Source organism: Aulonocara sp. 'chitande type north' Nkhata Bay, linkage group LG13 (genome assembly GCF_057382095.1).
Source record: "Aulonocara sp. 'chitande type north' Nkhata Bay isolate Kocher_YH1m ecotype deep benthic linkage group LG13, A_spYH_male_GT1.1, whole genome shotgun sequence".
Lineage (NCBI taxonomy): Eukaryota > Metazoa > Chordata > Actinopteri > Cichliformes > Cichlidae > Aulonocara > Aulonocara sp. 'chitande type north' Nkhata Bay.
In genome coordinates, this window is record NC_141356.1 from 12,901,075 (window position 1) to 12,921,767 (window position 20,693).

The 20,693-nt window shown below is 41.7% G+C and overlaps 1 protein-coding gene across 5 annotated transcripts in view; it reads right to left on the bottom strand.

The window, feature by feature from the left end:
• The window catches only part of itsn1 (intersectin 1 (SH3 domain protein)), a 50,038-nt gene that overhangs the window by 24,877 nt on the left and 4,468 nt on the right, over nucleotides 1-20,693 (bottom strand). For 3 of the 5 annotated variants that reach the window (XM_086258766.1, XM_086258764.1, XM_086258763.1), the window contains exons 2-18: nucleotides 12,833-12,892; nucleotides 10,999-11,091; nucleotides 9,380-9,443; nucleotides 9,043-9,203; nucleotides 8,437-8,622; nucleotides 8,128-8,191; nucleotides 7,846-7,946; nucleotides 7,677-7,740; nucleotides 7,449-7,586; nucleotides 5,613-5,707; nucleotides 5,127-5,266; nucleotides 4,773-4,895; nucleotides 4,317-4,466; nucleotides 3,074-3,214; nucleotides 2,863-2,950; nucleotides 2,173-2,312; nucleotides 520-603 (exon numbers count right to left, since the gene is read on the bottom strand). In XM_086258766.1, the coding sequence (XP_086114892.1) occupies nucleotides 520-603; nucleotides 2,173-2,312; nucleotides 2,863-2,950; nucleotides 3,074-3,214; nucleotides 4,317-4,466; nucleotides 4,773-4,895; nucleotides 5,127-5,266; nucleotides 5,613-5,707; nucleotides 7,449-7,586; nucleotides 7,677-7,740; nucleotides 7,846-7,946; nucleotides 8,128-8,191; nucleotides 8,437-8,622; nucleotides 9,043-9,203; nucleotides 9,380-9,443; nucleotides 10,999-11,091; nucleotides 12,833-12,860 (1,860 nt within the window). In that variant the 5' untranslated portion in view covers nucleotides 12,861-12,892. The remainder of the gene's footprint in view (nucleotides 1-519; nucleotides 604-2,172; nucleotides 2,313-2,862; nucleotides 2,951-3,073; nucleotides 3,215-4,316; nucleotides 4,467-4,772; nucleotides 4,896-5,126; nucleotides 5,267-5,612; nucleotides 5,708-7,448; nucleotides 7,587-7,676; nucleotides 7,741-7,845; nucleotides 7,947-8,127; nucleotides 8,192-8,436; nucleotides 8,623-9,042; nucleotides 9,204-9,379; nucleotides 9,444-10,998; nucleotides 11,092-12,832; nucleotides 12,893-20,693) is intronic. The other 2 variants (XM_086258768.1, XM_086258767.1) reach the window with 1 other exon arrangement.

Genomic DNA, 20,693 nt, shown 5'->3' on the forward strand with positions numbered 1-20,693 from the left:
CTTCATCAGTGCATCTACAGAGCCGGGATCAGTAGCGAGTGGTGCACTCCTCCTTGTTAGAGGCTCTCCTGACTTTGACGTGTGAGATTAGCAATAAACAGCACACAGACTACATCGGTGCGTCACAGCTCGACAATTACAAGACCTCGACTGGCCACGGTACATCTCTCTGGCTGGCAGGGACAGCACAGTGCAGTACAAGCGATGCACTGAAATGTTACCACAAATCAGACCAGAAGTCTGGTTTGTTGGTGTTAAGGACAGCAAAGCCTTCTAAAGTGACTAAAACACTTCAAGCCTGCAGGTTAGTATTCTCACAAGAGGGTGTACAGTGTTTTAGTTCAAATCATTCCTCTGATAATCTGCCAAATCAGGTCCAATCAAAATGCAGAACCCACTCCTTCTTCCAGATTTTGCCATTAATGGCTTAGTGTTAACTGCAGAATTTGATATTGTTTTATATTAGAGTATGTCCCAGCTGCAGTACCACCCCAGTCCAGCAGTGGCAGTGTGCTCTACCTGTCTCCCTCTCTGTTCCTCCTGAAGCTGGCGTCGCAGGGCATCTATCCTGGCACAGTGGTTGGCATAGAACTCACACAGAGACTGGCATGGGAAAGGGAGCAAAAGGCCAGTATAGGAAATAAAATAAAAGAGTAGAAAATATAGAAGGAAGGGTTTATTATGTGGAATAAACAAAGAGTAAAACAGGGAGAAAATGAATGCAAGAAATACAGGTGGAAGAAACGGGAACAAAATATAGACGAGGACAGCCAATAGAAGCAGAAAAGGCAGAAGGTGCATTGTGCCGGATGAGGCACAGCAGAGTGACAAGAGAAGATTTCAGGGAGAGGAAGTGGCGTAGAAAGGAAGGTGGAGGGAAGGATAGTCAAATATCGATTATGTCTCAGTGGCCTCTGCCTCTGTTTGCAAAGAATAACACCACTCAGAGACGGCTGCGTGTTCCTCTGCAGAGAAATGGTTACATACGCCGCTTATGCGTTTGCTCCTATGCTGCTAGGCTTTACCCAATCACTGCATCGTGGTTTTTACACTGAATCCAACTGAGAGTCAACTTTATTAGATTAGCTGCAGGAAAATCAGTTTACTGTGGTCTGTTTAGTCTCTGCTATCCTCCCTTTCTTCTCATTCTCCTCCTTGTTTAAGCAGACTGTTTCTCCCCTCTCTGACCTGTCTCGCTGTCCGGGGTAAATCCAGAGGAAATAAATAAGAAACGGGGACAAAAGGTGCTCTGGGACACGTAAACAGACTGCAGTGATCCAATTCCGGAGGAATAAAATCTTCATCTCTCTGTAGTAAACTGTGTGAAAGCTACGCGAAGCAGCTGGACTCAGTGTTCCTGCGTACACTCTCCAAAAACACGCCAATCAGCGTTAACACTGAAAACAACAGCAACATGAACACAAACAGAGCAGCAGTCAGGTATAAATAGAACATCAGTAAACATGGAAACTGTGACAAACCAAGCTGTGAGGATGTAGTCATGAGGGATGGACAGGACGTGATTCAGTCAGAAAAACAGCTACTGCGTTAGAAATTACTTTGTTTGCATTTATCTGGACAGAAAACATGCAGCTACTTCACGTCTACGTTACAAGGAAATAAAATATGCTTCTCAGCACCAAAATTAGATTTTATTTACTCTTATAATCAACAGATTTAATAATGTTAGGTTTATTTAAATAGAATAGGCAGTTTTAACAGAGATATATATAAGGTGAATTGGAAAAAGCACGTTAATATCCTCACACTTGTGTGAAAACACCAATGGAGCGCAGCTTCCAAACAAAAATGAACAACAACAAGACAAATATCACAGTGTGCATCAAACGTCTCATTGTAACATAGTATTAGATTCACATCTGTTATTTTTATGTTAAACTCTTTTAATTTATTAGGCAAACCACATAATACTGTGACCTGGCATTTCCTGGCTGGGTTTTTCCTGTGGGGTAATGACACGCGTGAGCACAACTGTTATACATTTTAGTATATTTTATGCTAGAATAAGTGAACCATGATATTAAATAATGGTTAAAATGTCTTTTACGTTGTCTCTTTTGGGGATGCCAACACGTACACAGGAAAAACCCTGCCCAGTATGTTTGTGGCTTTCCTGTCCTGCATGGTGTTGTTGATCATTTGTCTCTTTACCTTCAGCTGAGTGTTGAAAGCGTCTATTTCTAGCAGTTTGGCCCTCGTCTCTTTCTCCACAGCATCAAGCTGCTCTCTGAGCTGCTGTCTGCTCATCTCTTTCTGCTCGACAGCCTTCTGCAGGGACGAAAGACTATCACCTAAGTACACACACACAGACAGCATGAGACAGCAGCAAGTTAATAAATCAAAGTTTCCAAGCTACGCAGTAATTAGCAGAACAGACAGTTAACAAGGTAAAACGTACGCACTCCTAATCCCTTTTAAAAATTGTAATATCTGAAACAAAACATTTACTTTGAACGTTTTTATCAGAAACAAAATATGGCATCACAACCAAGGTTAAAACATTTACCTTAAACTAAAAACTAGATGCTAAAAAACATTTGAGTTAACTAAAATGAAGATAAAAGCGCCACCCCTCAGCCTCCGAGTAGACCCACCTATGGTATCAGTTTCAAAATCGCGCCGTTATCGCGTTCACAAACTACAAACTTCCATAAGCCTTTTGCGACTGAGGGATAAAAACGCAACTGAAACAAGAAAATCTCCTCTGGAAACTGAAACTAAACTGAATTAAAAAGTGGGGAAAAAAAAGAAATTAAAAGTCGTAGCGACGAAATTTCAGCTGTTCCACAACAAGAATGAATGATAATGTTTGCATGTGAGCCGAGTGTCTGCGGTACTCACGGTGCAGACTGTTCTGCTGAACCTGTTTCAGCTGCTCGTTCAGACTCTGCTTATCAGGAATGAGCCTCCCCAACCACTGCTGGGAGTCCTGCACGCAGCCAGAAAGACCAGCAGAAAGGGTTAACACGTACACAGTAATGAGCCGGTCGTCAGTGGGGTCAGAACTGTATTCTTTTATTCATTAGCTGCTGGTTTTGTTTGCTTGGCACACCTGCAGCTGTTGTTGCAAAAGCGTGATTTCAGTGATGCGCGTCTCTCGGGTCTGGTTCGTCTGCTCCACCTCTTTCCTCTGATTCGACAGACGAAACCGAACATCCTTCAGTTTACCCTCCAACTGGCTCTTCTTGTCATTCTGGAGGAAACACACAGACAGAATAGATCACATTTAATACTTAAAAACAGTGAAATCCAAACTCGAGTCATGTTGATGGAAGATAAAATCTTTAATTTAGCTTTTTCTGTTGTGGAAAAAGAAAAAAGGTCTGGATTAGCTGCTCTAATCTGTGTGGATTCATGTTTGACCCCACGTTTCAGCCACTTTTCACAGATTTATTTTCATCTTCTATTCATCACTTGCTGAGTTTGATTCTTCATCAGAAGAGACCCTTTAGCCTCATGAAAAACACGCCTCCACTTTACCAAATATCTCCTCAGGGCAGAAGAATGAGATGACACTTAACCTTAATCCTGTAGCTTAATTAGCAGTGATTAGTCTGATTTAATGAAAACATCAGTTCATAAATGCTGAAGTTTCCATCTTTTTCTTCCAAATTAGAACACTGAAAGGAAAAAAGTAGAATCCCAACTTTCTATTGTCACATTATCAGCTGTGTCTGACCTACTGACACTAACAGTCTGACAAAGAGGCAGGACAGTGATCAACCAGCAGCAGTCTGATGGTTTCGTGCAACGACGATTCTGAGAGTCAGTTACTTACTATAGATGGCAGACAGTTGGTGTCGTAAGCCACCGCCTCTGTTCAAAGATGGTCGTTCACAGTGGACATAGATGCTTCTATGAACAGAGGCGGTGGCACCAACTGTCTGCCATCTATAATCCAGTTTTGAGTTCCCTTCCCAGACAGACGCCTTAACGCCCACTCACACCCTGGGCCATCTGACCTCAGGAAATCACATGATAGGGTGGGGCCAGGTTTCACAACGAGCTCACCAGAAACCCTGGCTGATTGTGACCCACACCCGCTTTCACACCTTGGCTCATGTGATTAGAGGATCATCAGGGGGTCCTTTTGTCCCTCTTTGGGGGGAAACTCCCACTGGGTTTAAATCTGGGACTCTCCACCATTTGACCTTAGAACTGAAGAAGCTTCTTGAATGAAGGTGAAACATCTTCAAGGAACTTAAAGTCCAGACGCTTTTCTTTCCAAGCTCCTTAGACTATGATGACCTGGATGACTGAGAACCTTCACAGACATACTGAGTATTTTTGATTACCAGAGCCTCCAGCTCAAACTCCAGCGTCTTCTTCCTGGCTTTGAGCAGAACTATGCTCTCCTGCTCTCGGTTTCTCTGAGTCAGAAGCTCCTGCCGCCGCTGACGCTCCCACTCCAGCTGACGCTGGCGCTCTAACTCTCTCTTAGCGGCCTGCCACACAGACACAGAAAGTTCTGTTTACGCTCAGGACGCAGTTTTATAAAGAAACTGCACAACAACACAAAAGACTGGAGGTTAAACATTATATACATATAGTACATCATACACTTGATTACACATGACTAGTTATCTGGTGCAGCGGTGTGAATCGGGCACTTTGCTGTGAGTGATTTTAGGGGGGGGGGGTTGGTGTGCGCTTGTATGCAGCACTAATTACAAGTTTGCAGCAGTTATGCTTCAGCCCAGCTTTGGCTCTTTAATTAAAATGCAGATGTTCCCTCTGTCTCTCTATCATACCTCTCGCCTCTCTATCTCTTTGCGCCTCTCTTCTTCTCTGTGCCTCTCCAGCTCTCTCTGCTTCTCCAGCTGTTTTTCTAGTTCCTGTTGCCGTCTCCTCTCGTGCTCCAGACGCTCACGCTCCTGAAGCACAAACGTAGAGAAATGAGCTGGCAGAACAAACAAACCGGTATTTGTCACGCGTCACCCCGATGCGTTTCCGTATCCTCCAAGTTTCAAGAGTTGAATTAAATAATTTACTGACGCAGGAGATTGTAGCCAGAACTTTGAAAGCGCTGTTTATTTTACGGCCTCATAAAGAAGCCTTAAACCATGAGCAAATCAAATGTGCAGTGCACAGTGAAAAGAGCAAACCTTTCTCTCCTGCTCCTCCCTCTCCAGGGCAGCCAGCCTCTCCTGCTCTTTCCTCTGTTGCTCCTGCAGGGCCTGACGTCTTTTCTCCAACTCCAGATTCCCTCGCTCAAAGTTTTCCCTCTTCTTATCCTCAAATGTCACTGCAGGGAGACAAAGAGGACGTTTATGAAGTGGGCTATGATAGATGGTTTGTAAATTATTTAACTGAAACTGCTAGAACCATTTTAGATGAGAGGAAGAAGCTTGAAAACAGAGCCGACTACACAAGCACGGTTAGGTTCTGTCAGCATAATGAACACTGTGGCCACAAAAAGGTCAAAAAGAAAAACACAGGTCACATAATATTAGTTTATTACAAAATTACTGAAGGTTGCAGAAGCCAAAATAAGTCAATGATGTCTAAACGTCAGTAGCAGCTCAGGGTGAATCTAATTCCACTTTGACCAGTAATAAAACAGCGTGTACTCGCTGGTTAGGACGAATCACCTGGTAATTTCTTATCTTGGCTGGTCTCCGTCTCCTCCTCCATCTCCTCCTGGACGCTTTTCTGGTCCGACTGAACGCTGTCGCTGCGCACACGCCTTTCACACACAGGGACGAACAACGACCGATCAGATCTTTCAACCTTTATCATTTAAAATAAGCAATGCCGCACAAAACAATAATCGAGTATTGCATCTTTGCATTTAGCATGTAACAAGTGGTCAGCTGTAGGGGCACTGAAGGAAAAGAACTATTAAAGATCGAGGGGCAAATGCCAGAAACAAATATAAAATGTTTTAATTAAAGTCATAAATTTCAGAGTAATAAAAACCAAACCTGCAAGACATTTTTTTCCAGTGCAGGGATTGCAACACTTCACTTTGTAATGCTGAATCTGAATAAAACTCACATATTTGATCACCTGACATCATTAACTCCAAAGAAACCTTTTTGAAAATGAGAGCAAAGTTAATACTGACTGTCTATTTTTACTATTATGTGGTTATTATATGATTGTAAGGTCCCTGCACACAGACTCCAGCTGCACACAGGTCGAAGGAAAACTCATCGTCTGCCTTAATGACACGACTGGAGAGAGGTGGTGCTGGTGTTTCTTATGAGCTCATATGTGTGTAACAGTCTCATCAAGAAGTAATTGTTAAATACCAGTGCAGATTAGTATGACCATTAGGGGTGCAACGATATTCGCATCGATATTGAACCGTTCGATACAGTGCTTTCGGTTCGGTACGCACATGTATCGAACAATACAAAATTTTTAATTTATTTTATCAACTTTCCTTCTGACGATGCTGTCTGTGTTGAGCACTCAGTGGATCTGCGCTCGACAGTGCAGCCTAGGCGGAGTAGTCGAACGCAGATTCACTGAGCGCAGGGCAAGCTAGCGAGACAGAAGTTAAGCTGTCGTTGCAACATGGCAAATTGAACCTCCCCCACCCTCATTCAGATCTGGCGTTTGGAACTATTTTGGTTTTCATGTGACGTATGACCCTGAAGGTAAGCGAGTCATGGACTAAAGTAAAACAGTATGTTGGATGTGCCATGCAATGCTCAATTACATGGGTGGGAACTAGTGCGTTAGCACAGTTAGCTCGTTAACATGTTGGCCGTCCAGCCCCATGCACGGGGCGATCCGCGGTAGCTCGTTAACGGAGATTTGCTGTGTTGTGGCGTTAACGTCATTTCAGATTAACGCTTATAGCACTAGTGGGAACACAACGAATATGACTGCACATTTACTCCGACATCATCCTAGTGCAAAGACAAGTGGAAGCAGACAAAAACAACAAGCACGCATGCTACAAACTTTACCAGAGTCATTTAGACAGCCGTTAGCACATGATCCTCCTTATGGGGACCTGATATGTTTAATATGCTGCTGAGAATATAGCCCAGAAGAAGCGGATAGTATAGCTTTTATTTTGGAAAGAGACATTTCTCTGTAATAAACTCTCTTTTCCAAAGATGAGTGATTTCTCCATCAGATAGATTTATTATTTTAATTACTTTGTTGTTTCAGCAACATTAAATTTAAAAACTGTACTTTTGAGTTAAAATATATATTTATACTTTTAATAAATGACAAATTAAAAAGGCATGAACATTGTTTTTTGTATCGAAAAAATATCGAATCGTGACACCAAAGTACCGAACCGTGATTTTTGTGTATCGTTGCACCCCTAATGACCACATGTAACCTCTGTGCTCAGTTCTAGCTTCTTTTTTCTTTTTTTAAATGTTTGGAGGTTGATTTTTTGGTTCTTGTTTAAGTGACCAGCACATTGTCAGTAACATCCTCGTGTTTAGTTCAGCATTTACCTGAATGATGGTGGGAGGTATTCTGGAGGTAACACAGGGGGCAGCGGTAACCCTGACATAGCCATATCTATGAGGTGCATAGCTAAGATAAACTCCTCAGCTGTCAGTTTTCCATCCTGGTCAATATCTGAAAGACTCCTGAGGGGAAAAACATGAAAGGAAAAAGTCAGATTTAAAGGACTGCTGTTTTCTGTTCTGATATGGAGGGTTAAATTCAAGTGTACTCACCATATCGTGGCAAGCTGGGTCTGAGGAAGACTGGACTGCATCAGGATTGTGCGAGCCTGGGGACCTGAAACACAGACGTACATCAAATGTAGAGAAAGACACACACATTTACATGCAAACATAACAGAAACATGATGACAATCAACAGCATGTGAGTGTGTGTGAGTACCAGTGAGGTGTCCACTCATCATCTTGTCATGGGAGTTAAAAAGCTGTCTGTACTTCAGCCTGGAGGACTGAGGAACTGCCCAGTCAGCAGGGGGCTGAGCACTGGGAGGAGGACAACAGAATAAAAAGCAAGAATGAGAAACCAATGAGATTTTATAATTAAAGAAAAAACTACATGCTACGAAGGACTATAGGTTCAAGTGCACAGCAGACTTTTACATGAACGTAACAGCTAAATTCACCAAGTTCAGAATGGTGCAAACATTTGGATTGCTTGACCTACCCAGCAGCATCAAAGGACGAGCCCTTCTGCAGCTTGGTACTGGCCCGATTAAACGAAGAGGGAGCTGAGAGCGACAGAGAGGAGTGCATTTTAGGACTTGGTGAACTGCATGTGTTGTTGTGTAATTTTACTAAGAAGCCTCTAACTTAAAAACAAAATAGTGACCCGTGTCTTAGAAAAGCATTCATGCAGAGATAAGAGAGCGTGTGAATGTCTGAAATGTAAATACATTAAGCTTGTTATGTGTAAATACAAGCTTAGCGATGGAACGCATCACAAAGATGTGACGACAATGCTCTCCACTGTTACCTGGGTGGGAGAAGCCTGAGATAGGCTGTATTATGCCCGTGGGAGGAGCTCCGTTGGCAATGGGCTGTGGGAGGGGTGGCGGCGCAGACGAGACGAGTGGGGGCGAAACCCCGACGGGAAGAGGAGGCAAGGGGAGCGGGGGCACGCCGGGCAGAGGAGTAGCGATGGGTGCCATGGGAGGCATGCCTGAGTTAAAAACAGAGCGAGAAGACAAGATGATGCTGTCTGTACACACAGTGAAGGAGGCAGGACCATTATCACTATATATGAGTTAATTTAAAAGACAATTATTTATTATAAGTTATCTGCAGTATTTTTAAGAAATGAAGATGCCCCATGAACTGTCCTGACTCCAATGATCTGATCCAACTGCTTTTTCCTTGACACTTCTGAGCCCTCGTAACATCAAAGGTTCAGGAGATAAATTTGTGGCTGATCAAAACAGGTTTATATCAAATGAAATTTTCAATCAGCTCATCTTGTAGAAGAGATTCATTTAGTTTCTTTATAAATTGAATAAATACAGTAACAGGTATTGCTGATTCTCAGAAAAACGGGAAGGTGCTCACTTATTTTTCATGGAATTAGTTCAAGTGTCAGTCTTACCAAAACCAGTCTGTGGGGGTAAAGGTAGCGGGGGTTGTTTCATACTGGGAGGAAGCGATGGGGGCAGAGGGTGACCCTGTAGTTTCAGCTTGATGAGCTTCATTGCGATTGAGAACTCGTGGATATCCATTCGGCCATCGCTGTTCATGTCAGCCAGAGCCCTGCAGATTCACACAGAGCATGAGCACTTTAAAACATTAACGAGGGGTAAAATCTGACATGGATTAAAAACCACTGGTGCAAAAAAAAAAAAAAAAAAAAAAAACTTAGACAATAGTCTGCAACTTTTAAAGGAGAGTAATAAATGAGCTGACTAATTCCTGGCTATGTGACTCACCATATTTGGGCGAGGACGGGCGGGGGAAGCCCTGATTGGAGAAAGAAGTTCCTGGCCTGGTCACCTGACAGACAGACAGACAGACAGACAGACAGACAGAATGTGAGATCACCACAGAGCCCAGAGAATCTAAATGTAAACGACCTCTGACCTTTATTACAATGTCAACTAAATCATAAAATGCAGATAGTCAAACCTTATTGAAGTTTCTCTGAATCAGTAAAACATAATCTATGATATGAAATGGCTTCCAACTTTTCATTCTTGAACTAAAGCAGCTTTACATGACTCACAGTCCAAAACGTTGTTGGTTTTTTTGGTTTTCTTTTTCTCTTAAACTGGGACTCAAATTCCCGTTTTCCAACCCTGGGGTAGGGTCTGGGAGATAAGCCAATCATTGGTGAGCTATGGCTCTTGTGCAGGTACACAAGCAGAAGCAGGGCAGTGATCAGCGGGGTGTGATTGACATGTAGATGCTAAACAATGCCAAAGGGTTAGATCAAGGGTCCTGCAGACAACAATGGTCCAACTCCAGGAGGTGAGAAACTGCCTCCTGACGTTACTCGATTACAAAAACAAATAGATTAGAAGCTCTAGATAAACAGTAACAGGTTTTGTAGGCGGTGTTTCCTTAGCATGTTAATTAAGAAGCAACACAATGTGTAATAGTCAAACAACAGTGAGTCTGCCCCTTGATTCTTCATCTCCTCAGCTCATCCTCTGTCTGAAACAAGCTCTTTTCCTTCTCCCTTTAATGTTTCGGGTAAGCCTGGCACTTTGATCACTGTTCCCGAAAACTGTGACAGCAACTCAGCCATGTGACCGTTTTTCTCATGCCTGACTCAGGAAAAATAAATCATCACATCAGCACTGGAAGAGAAGCAGAAGTCATTGAAACAGGAAACAGTTTTATTTTTTTGGTTGCAACAATCTCCGTCTGCCTCATCACGGGAGTCTGTGCGCCTGCACTCTTACATCATTAAAGTGCACACAGAGACCGACCCGCTTGAAAAGCTTGTGCGTCCAGTCTGACCAAAGCAACAGTTGTGAAGTTGCTTTTGGCACATGCTACCTGTTCTTAAGTACAACATCAACTGCCTGTGAGTCAACTGTCTTCTGATTTGCTGCCCGTCACAAACAGCTTGGGAAGAGCACGTGGGGTGGAGCTCTTTCGGTCAAAGATATCCACTCTCACTGACTCACACAGAGAAAGGAGAAACAGCTGCCTGAGAGTGACCGTTTAAAGCAGTCTGAAGCCTGAATGAAGCTTTGCCTCATTATGTGTTAAATTACAGTTAAAGTTTGTCTTTATTCTTCAAATAACAGCATTTAAGCAAATATCTGAACAGCTGTATTTGTGAGGCACATTGAGATTTTGAACTGGATGAATTTACTATTAAATTGCAGTCATGGCTCTAGTGGCTGTGATGATTTCTCCTAATGAAGTCCAGTTTTCTTTGATCCAACCACATTTCCCACAACGCACATCGAGCACTTAGGACATTTGACACCTGGACAGCAAGTTCCCCACAGAGCCAATAATAAAACACGTGACACTGGCATTGTGCATGCCCCTATCACCCCTTACCCATGTTTGTGTGAGAGCGAGAGAGTGTTACCTGTGATGAAACCCCCAGCAGTCGGAGAGAGGCTGTGAAACTGCTGGTCATGTTTGGCTCTCTCGTCCACAGAGATCAGAAACACATCTGGACCTAACGCATCCATAAGAAACAACAAACACACACAGAGCCAGTTACAACCACAGAGGTCGAGCCCAAGTCAGATACAGACAGGAAGAAAAGGGAGGCTTGAGAGGAATGCATTAGTCATGAGTCTCACTTCCTGTTATATAGCTCCTATAAGGGTTGGACAGAGTGCCAGCTCAGAGATGAATGAATGAGGAACTGAGTGCGTAATTAACATGCGAATGCAACCAATTCATCAGCAGTTGACAGAAATAATGTGAGCTTCTCTCATCACTGAGTTTACTACTTAAAAAGCCATTTCTGCTTCACCAGCCCTCATGCTCTACCCTCAGCTATAAAGAGATGTTGTGATACAACGTGCTGGTGTTAACTGTGATACAGAAAATTATTTAACAAAGATAAGATAATCCAGTTCCAGCACAGTTACAGTGACAGGCGGTAACTTTGCAGTTTTGGTGGCTCTCTTCTCTTTACAGCCTTTCAGTTTCTGCCATTGTGCAGCCACAGCTTTTCTGAACACTTCACAGCTGACTAAAGTAAAGTGACCGCTGCTGATGGCATTCATGTTTCTACTGCTGAAGAACGTTACACAGTTCAGCAAACCCACGAAAATCCCACAGAGAGCCCCACAAGGGACAAAGTAATAATTCAAGGAAATTAAGAAAGAAGATAAAAGAAGGAACAGGGTGCAAAAGTTTTGTTATAACTATAAAAGACACCACACGATGAAAAAAAGAATATCTCATGTATTTGCACACTACATATATATGGTGTGTATGCCCTTTTTTTAATACTATACATTTAAAATACAAGAACAGGAATTTAAACTACACAATATCCATCTTTTCTTGCATAAATCCATATTTTCTGTAAATCGCACTACCTTTCTACCATTTGTCTTACTTCAATTTACTTGGAAGAGAAGGGAGTTAAATGTTTAGTGAGTCATTCTAGTTCATTGGAAAATGAAAGACAAATCACTGCGGACTGAAAGTCATTTCTCTGTAACTGTTGATAAAAATTATACTTGTCGGCTGTCTTTTGTGCTGGAAGCTTCTGCCACAACATTTCAACAGAAACACAACAATTATCCTGCTGGCAATGTGTTTTTTAATTCTCTTCTATTTTTATTAAAGAAAAAACTGTACAAACATTCATTCAGCCTCAAATGCTTCTAGCTGCAGAGATTTATTTCCAGCATGTTCCCCTGATGACAAAACGCAAGCAATGCTGGTCCTCATTCAGTGTAATGTGTTTTGGGTGACAGCTCACAGTCTATGGTCTGACAAATCTCAGTCTGTGTGCTTTTTAACTATTCGACTTAGTCTGCCTTTGCCTCCATCTCTTAGTTGTTGTGATGGGAGATCTGTCTCTTTGGCTACAATTTTAGAACAACTTGGTTGTTGTTTTCTTTGACAGGAGCTACATCCACTCATAGCCACTCAGCTACAGTGCTCCCCAAAACTATATTACCAGAAAAGTAAAATTAATTGTTTTACTACTTGGCATAAAATGGGCATAAAACAAATATATCTGAAAATATAAGAACAATGTAAGTATCCAAAGTAGCAACAATATCAGCTTTGCTGTACGGCTAACACACTATTTAGAGGGCGTCATGTGAGAGACTTTATTCTACTTCAAAGATGTGGTTTGTCTGATGAACTCTTGATGTTGTCATTTAGCTTGACTGAGAGAAAACGTTCACTATAGCTCTCTGTTAAGTCAGCCACATGTAAATACTGACCTGTGAACGTGGTTGGGAACTGTGCCATGGTTCGCTCAGTCTTCTGCAGCTACACAACACCTGAAACAACACATTAAGAAAAACAGATGAAAGTTTTATCTGATCGAACCAACAAAACCTGTTCACCTCAACACTATTTCTCTAGTGAACCAGAAAAATGCTTTTATTGTGAAGGAGCCAGCCTCTGTGTGCGAGGTCAGCAACCCAGCAAGATGTTTAAAGGACAAAACAATGTCTGGTCAACAGCCAAAGGTGGTGACACAGTGGACAAACTCAGTGAGGGGGAAGCAATTTTCCAGTCCAGTCTGGAGCTCATTTTCCTCTCTGCTGTCTTTCTTTTGGGTCTCCATCCCAGTGATCCTTACACGCTTACACTTACTAACTTTTAAAGAAATTTATCTGGATGTTTTCAAATGTTATGTTTAAAAAAAAATCTCCAGTTGTCATCTGTTCAGACTGCATCCAGTCAGAGCACATTAGCTATGCTTGTGCATGTCAACAGGGCAGCAAACTTCTCTTCATGCAGAGCAGGCTGAGCCTGAGCGCAGTCACTTGTTTTCAGGACCACTTTGCTTCACCAGGGCTTCCGCGCATTTTAACAAGAACAGTTTTTAGAACATAATGCATGCAATTAAAACCTAGTTCACCTTCAAAAAACATAGAAGAAATTCATTGGTTTTATAAGACTAATCTACAGCTATCCTCCAGAGCTCCTCTGCTTCTAATGTCTTAGATGTAAAAGGCGTCTGGAGGTTGTTTAGTGGAGTTGCTGGAGTTAATGTTAGAGCAGAGCGGGGCGCCAGACTTTGGTGATAGTCCAGATCTGACTACACAATAACACTGAGCAATGACCCACACATAAAAATACCATCCATGGTAGTGTCTTGGTAGGTACGTTGCAGACTCACACCCACATGTTACAGCTGTGTATCGTCACAAGGAGTTAGTGTCAAAAAATGTGTGAAAAAACAGTAACGTTGGCCACTCATGTTCACAGTGTTGATCCTTTATTCTGCCTCTGATAAACAAGAAGACAGAAGTCATAATAGACAAAGAACATCTTTGTAGTGAAGCGAAACAAGTTAATAAGAAAACTCTCAACTGAAGCCACTGTCTGTGCTTCTCATCAACGCTTTCTGAATATTAAATGTTTTCCTTGCTTTTTCCTGGACTTTATCCTCTTGTGTTCAAGCTGACCTTTCTACCAATCAGCACCCTGCACATGGCAGAGTACAGACTTTTGGCTTTTAGAGGATGTCACCCAAGCATGTTTCCCACAGATAACACTTGACTCATATTGGCCAGTGACAGTTGCTGAGGTATATTCTGTGATTTCAGTTAATTTCTCCATCCGTCTAATATGATGACATGATTGATTTACTAATGGAAAATCCCTTCACTCTCATTATGCACTGTAAAAATGACACGAAATATCGAGCTTGGTTCAAATGCTGCAAATTTGTCCAGTGAAATTACGCAGTCAGTGTAAACGGCTCCATTAAAAATGGGAGGTCGGAGAAATATTTTTAATGACAGAAATATTTGCACAGATTTTACACGCCTGGTGTGAAAAGGCCTTTATTTTGAAAGTTCAGTTGCTGTAACTAGCTAGTTCTAGTCCATCTTGCGTTCCCCTGCAGGCCAGCAGACGGGGTAGTTTTTGTGGTAATCGGACAACTTACACATTCTGGTTACAGTCCCATAATCGCTCTCTCTGCAAATTCAGAAACCAATGCAAAAAGATACCCACATACTATAAATTGTGCATTAGCTGAAGGTACTGCAGTTATTTCTGAATAGTCTACACAGCTCGCATTAGTAGTTAATGGTTCCTTGTTGGTTTTATTATAGAACCAAGACACTTTGAGCCAGTGAGCTACAACTGTAACTTCATAAAAGCAATGTTAGCGTCAAATCTAAATAAATATTTTAAAGTCAGTATTTCTTACAGACAACACAGACAGAAAAGTTAGAAAAATAAATGTAACTTATATTTCCTCCAGCACTCTCATCTCTTACAACAACAACAGCTCACGTGTCTGCATTAGCAAAGGCATGATAATCAGATCCAGACCTGCCTCCCACCCCATGTATCACAGCTAGCAGACAGCCCACAATAACAATGTGACATACATTGCAACAGACAAGGACTTAGGACGGGTGGATGAGTATATGTATGTGTGGGTTGTTGACCCTTTTACTGTGCCCAAGCTTCACGCACACAAGAAATTACCAAACAGTGAGGCCAAATTCTGTTTGAGAGTCCAAATCAAAAATTTGCAATTTTTCCATTTAGTCCCACAGGAATCGTGCCACGCATGATAGCTAGAGTTTATTACATTAAGTTCTCAGATGGCGACTCATCAGATTTCAAAACAGCATAAGGACAGATGGAATTTAGTCTACAGTGCTCAAACGAATCATAAAACTCAATACAAAGATGGTTTTCCAAAATCGCTCTGATATTGCTGTATCAATAAGACTGCTAAACCCTTCAGTATGAATCTGTCCTTGGCCGATTGAAGGGCTTGCTGTGGAGTGTGTGTGCCCCACTCTCATCAGAGTGGGAGGACAAAGTAACCAACTTAAGTAGGTCAGAGGAACAAAGCCCACCCCACACACACACACACGCATGCACGCACACACATGTGGCTCGATATTACACGAAAGAATATTGAAGCAGCTGAGCACCTGCAAACATTTTTGCCTAGTTTAAACAACACACAGGGAGAAGTGATTAAACTTCTAGTCATCTACAGAAAAATGATAGCAAAACACAACAGTTTGGAGGTGATGCTCAACAGATGGTGCCATTTACAAAGAATGGAAACAGGAGCAGAAAGTGTGGGGCTTATAAACTGCTGAATTATTTTTACCTTCCAGCATCTCAAAATCTAGTGAATGAAAAGTCAAGTTGCATAAAGTCCTCACCACAGATTAAGCTGCTTGTGAAACAAACTGACGTTTGTGTACAAGAACCAGTTATACACAAAACCCAAGTAAGAACAAGAGGATCACACCCATCGTGACACTGGAGGAAAAAAATAATAATAGCGCTGTCCAAACATTCGTACTCATTAGGGCTGAACGATATATCGCATTTGCGATAATATCGCGACATGATCAAGTGCAATTTTCTAACCGCAAAGGCTGCGATTATACTGCGATTATATTATACAATTCATGGGCTGCATCCTCCTGAGGCCGCATTTGTAGACCGATTACGTCACAGCGACGCGCCGAAGGCTGTCCAAATTACTACCATATCCCAGAATTCATAGCGCGGCCCAGCCAAACTCCAGTTTCCAGCAATGGCGGCCGCTACTAAGTTTTAAAATTACTCATACTAATCTTTCTGGGTCACAAAATAAACTTTTAACATATTTTCAGGCGAGAAAGTAGTTGTGTAAACATCAAATATCTGCTCGGTTTATCAAGATATCCCATATTTGCAAAAGTGCTTCGACGTTTTCAGAGGCGTCTGCTACCCACCAGCTCGACAGCTAGCCGGGAGCTCGAGGGTTACTGATGCGGCCGAGAACGGCACAACTCCCGGCACATCATTTTCAGATCACCGCGGAGTTTCGCTGCTCGGGTTAAACGTAATATATAAGTCACTTAGACAACCTAAAAATGTTATTGTTGGGCTTTTTTCAGTGTTTTGTTTGTTCGTGAGTAAATCGGTTTGGCTGAGATTAAAGTTATTAGATTAGATAAAATAAAACTTTATTAATCCCCCGGGTGGGTTCCTCCTTGGTTTTCACACAGCTGACTAAACGTCAAACAGAAAACTTATTAAACAGAAGTATGAGACAGTCGAGAATTTACACCAGTGTCTGGTTATATTTTAGATAGCAAGAAGCAGACGGCCGAGTTTATTAAACTCCACCGAGACAGCGGTGACGCTAATCAGAACTAGACCGTCCAATTTCACGCCTTTAAACTTTAAAGGTGTGTTTGTGTGTGTGTTTATACAATTGCTATTATGTTTGCACTTTATGTGTAATGTTACTGACTGCAGAGATCAGTAAGATGTGTGTATTTTTTATTTATTAGTTTTATTTATTTAATATTATTTTTTAATCATATCAGGATAAAGACATTTGTGCCTTCAGTCCTGAGCTAAAGCTGCAGGATGTTAAGGCAAACATATGGAGATGACATCAAATTCAAATAAATGCATCAGGAGACACATATTCAACGGCAAAGGCTCCTGATATGATCTTTAGGCCAGATCCCCCAGCTTACTTTATTCATCAGCACGCACAGCCTGAGTGTGACCTTTCCTTTGCAGAACTGTACGACAAAAACAGGCACAAATCTTTCTGAAACAATAGCAAGTACTGAACAGAAATTAATTTGAAGCCCTTTGTTGCATCGAATCTTTTGTCATATTTATCATGTGCAGTTAAGGGTTTAATGCTCTGTTTACCCCGTATATATATACACAGTAATTGTGGGATTAGTCTCCATAATTAGAGCACTGGGATGTAACTGGAGTCTGTTATCATGGCTTGTGGCAGATGACTGTTTAAGCCCCTCTGTCCCCCCCTCTCTCTCTCTCTCTCTCACACACACACACACACACACACACACACACACACACACACACACACACACACACACACACACACACTAAAGGCTTCTGGTTGTCCCTCCCCCTCATTTTCCTGCTGAAGCTCCTGCATTACTGATGCTCCATCCACTCCGATATTCTTATGGCTGTGGACATCCTCTGAACTGTACTGTGCCTCGCAGAAAAAAAAAATGCTGCAATCTATGCTTATAGTTTCCAATTCCCCTCAAGCGCCTTTTCTACTTCTGTCTTAAAGTGAACATGTTGCTCTTAATCAGAGAAGTGAAAAAGCACCTTATGAACACAGCAGTTAAAAGAACTCCTGACACTGCATTCAGCACAGAGAAAATGAAATGAAGAGTAAATGCGATGTTCACTCACAGTATAAACATGGAGATAACACATAATGAATGTCAGTTTTTTAAACATTTACTCTATGATCACTTCACATCACGCTGGATCAAAACTCAGTCAAATCAGACAACAGATTGCTCCACCTGTGATTGCAAACATTGTCAACACAATCTTCTCAATCAGCTCTCCTGTTTTACTTGTTGGTCTAACATGTGTCCACTTATGTCAACTAATCAGGATAACACAGATCATTTGTTACCATTTTATATCGGTGCTCTTTGATACACCATTTTTAAACTTTTAGTGGGTCAAAAATTCATGTGACAGGAAACACATGGGGCGATCGTGGCTCAAGAGTTGGGAGTTCGCCTTGTAATCGGAAGGTTGCTGGTTCGAGCCCCGGCTTGGACAGTCTCAGTCGTTGTGTCCTTGGGCGAGACACTTCACCCGTTGCCTACTGGTGGTGGAGGGACCGGTCCGGTGGCGCCAGTGTCCGGGAGCCTCGCCTCTGTCAGTGCGCCCCAGGGTGTCTGTGGCTACAATGTAGCTGCCATCACCAGTGTATGAATGTGTGTGTGAATGGGTGGATGAATGAATGTGTAAAGCGCTTTGGGGTCCTTAGGAACTAGTAAAGCGCTATACAAATACAGACCATTTACCATAAATGTCACATTGTGGAAATGTCACCTGTTATTTACCCGATACTGTTGCGTCACTAATCAAGAGATTATTATTATAATAATAATCACAATTCTAATCATAATTATTATGATTATAATATCATCAAGTAGAATGTGAAGTTGTTTTCTCCAGTTAATTTCACAGTACAATGTGATGCATTAGAAAACAGACTTCTTGTAGTTGAAAATCGAGGTCTGGAGCACGACTACCCATGTAACAGCGCCGCTATACTTGACGCTTTGTTTGTGTCCTGGGCTGATTTTGATGTCATTGTGCCACAATCTTCGCGCACCTCTCTAAGTAGTTTTCGAGGAAAAAACAACTTACCCACATTAATAATTAATATTTCCCTATATTTTTAAAAAAATAAAAACTCAGCAAATTACTAAACTGTAAAGAAAAGGACGAGCACATAAGAAGGAGAAGCAGAAGATCATTGAATGACAGAACTAAACCCTGATCTTAAGAACATTCATTTGTTATTTTGTTGTTGCATCCTGTCAGATGGCTTAACAGTGAGTGTTGATATTAATAACTGCAGGCTCCTTGCATGAGTGCTCACACGCGACATACTCCCCCCACATATAAATAACATGTGCATTTTATCAAACACACACCAAGTCCAACCCCCTCCTTCCTCCTCTTCTCACTCACACGTGAAAGACACACCCTGTGCCACTGACCCCAAGCTCTGCATCCAACACGCTCTACCACATTTTTTATCACGTTGCTGTCAAGAGCTGAGGCTTGATAGGTGGCAGTACCCACTCCCACCCAGCACAAACACAAGATTACCAGAGCAGTGTCAGAGCAGATTATTTAATAATGTAATTATCTTGATAATTGTGTAACTCTGTAAATACAGTATCCTGTTTGAACGGGCCTAAAAGCACTATGTTAAAATGCATTAGATTCTATAATGTGTTTCATTGATTAGAACTAGGAAAAGTTAAATAAATGTATCCACAGACATTTAAGCAACTACCTACAAACCATTTTTTAACCTCAAGAACCAGCATCGTTGAAATATTTTGCAATATTTTATCAGCCTGAAACACAATGGCCCTGCTTACCTCATCGCACACTTTGGAACCGCTGATACAATCAAGAATAATGCTGGTTGATTTTAGTGCTGCCCAGCTTCAGTTGAAACTGTTATCAATATGCTGACTGCTCTGAATAATTTTAGTTGCCACTATATGAGCTCAGCTTGTGCCACATTATCTGGAGGGGGACCTGCTGCTGCTTCACTCTGGCTGTTGTGCTGGGTAAATTTAATAGGTACAGGGTCACATCTGACATCTATCGGTCTCCTACAGCTGCTCTTAGCTAAAACATTCTTGACCTGTTAGTTCTACTCTGTGTCTGTTTCTGTGGGTGTATTTCTTAAGAGTGGACTTCCCTATTTTTCCCCTTTTTTCTTTTTTTAAAAACCTGAGTTTTACTGTCTTGAGGAAACAGAAATCGGAATACATCAGCTGTGCTGTGAAGTAGAGCAGGGCGATATGACCAAAAATATTTATCACGATATACATTTGAAAATTTGCAATAACGATATAACTGACGATAATTGACGCTAGACAAAATACTTTACAACTCCTCAACTTTATTAGTGCAAAAAAAAAACAACCCATCAATGTTTTTTCACTTAAACAAGCAGCTTTTTTTTAAGTGCATTAAAGTTATATAAAAAATTAACAGTGCAAATGCAAATTCCTTGCTGACAGCTTAACCAAAAGGCATTTCCAGTGGAAATTGGCCGACATATCCTGAGCATAACCATGTATAATATCCAAAAAACTTAAAACGAGTGTTATACACATAATACGTTAATATTATGTTGAAGCACAGTACGTATCACTTGGCGAGGCGCCTGACTACGGTAGCCGTAATGCTCCGACAATCATCGAGCATTGCGCCTTCGTAGCTTAGCAAAGTCGCACTAAAACATTTGACAGATTTTCGAGCGCCGCGCACATAAAATCGTTTTGAGGTCAGTAAACACAACCAGAATTCATACAGAAGGCACACGGGATTATAAAGGGCACTGTCGATTTTCAGAAAAATCAAAGGATTGATTTTAAGTGTGCCGTATTTTCCAAAAAACACGGTAATAACGACGGCCCGCTAGCATGCGCTACCAAAAATAGTGCTTTGTTGTGTATCTGACGGACGAAAGCTAAACCAGTTCCACACCACTGAAGTTGCAGCATTTTTACAAACCAATTCTGGTTCGTCCGTTTCATTTAA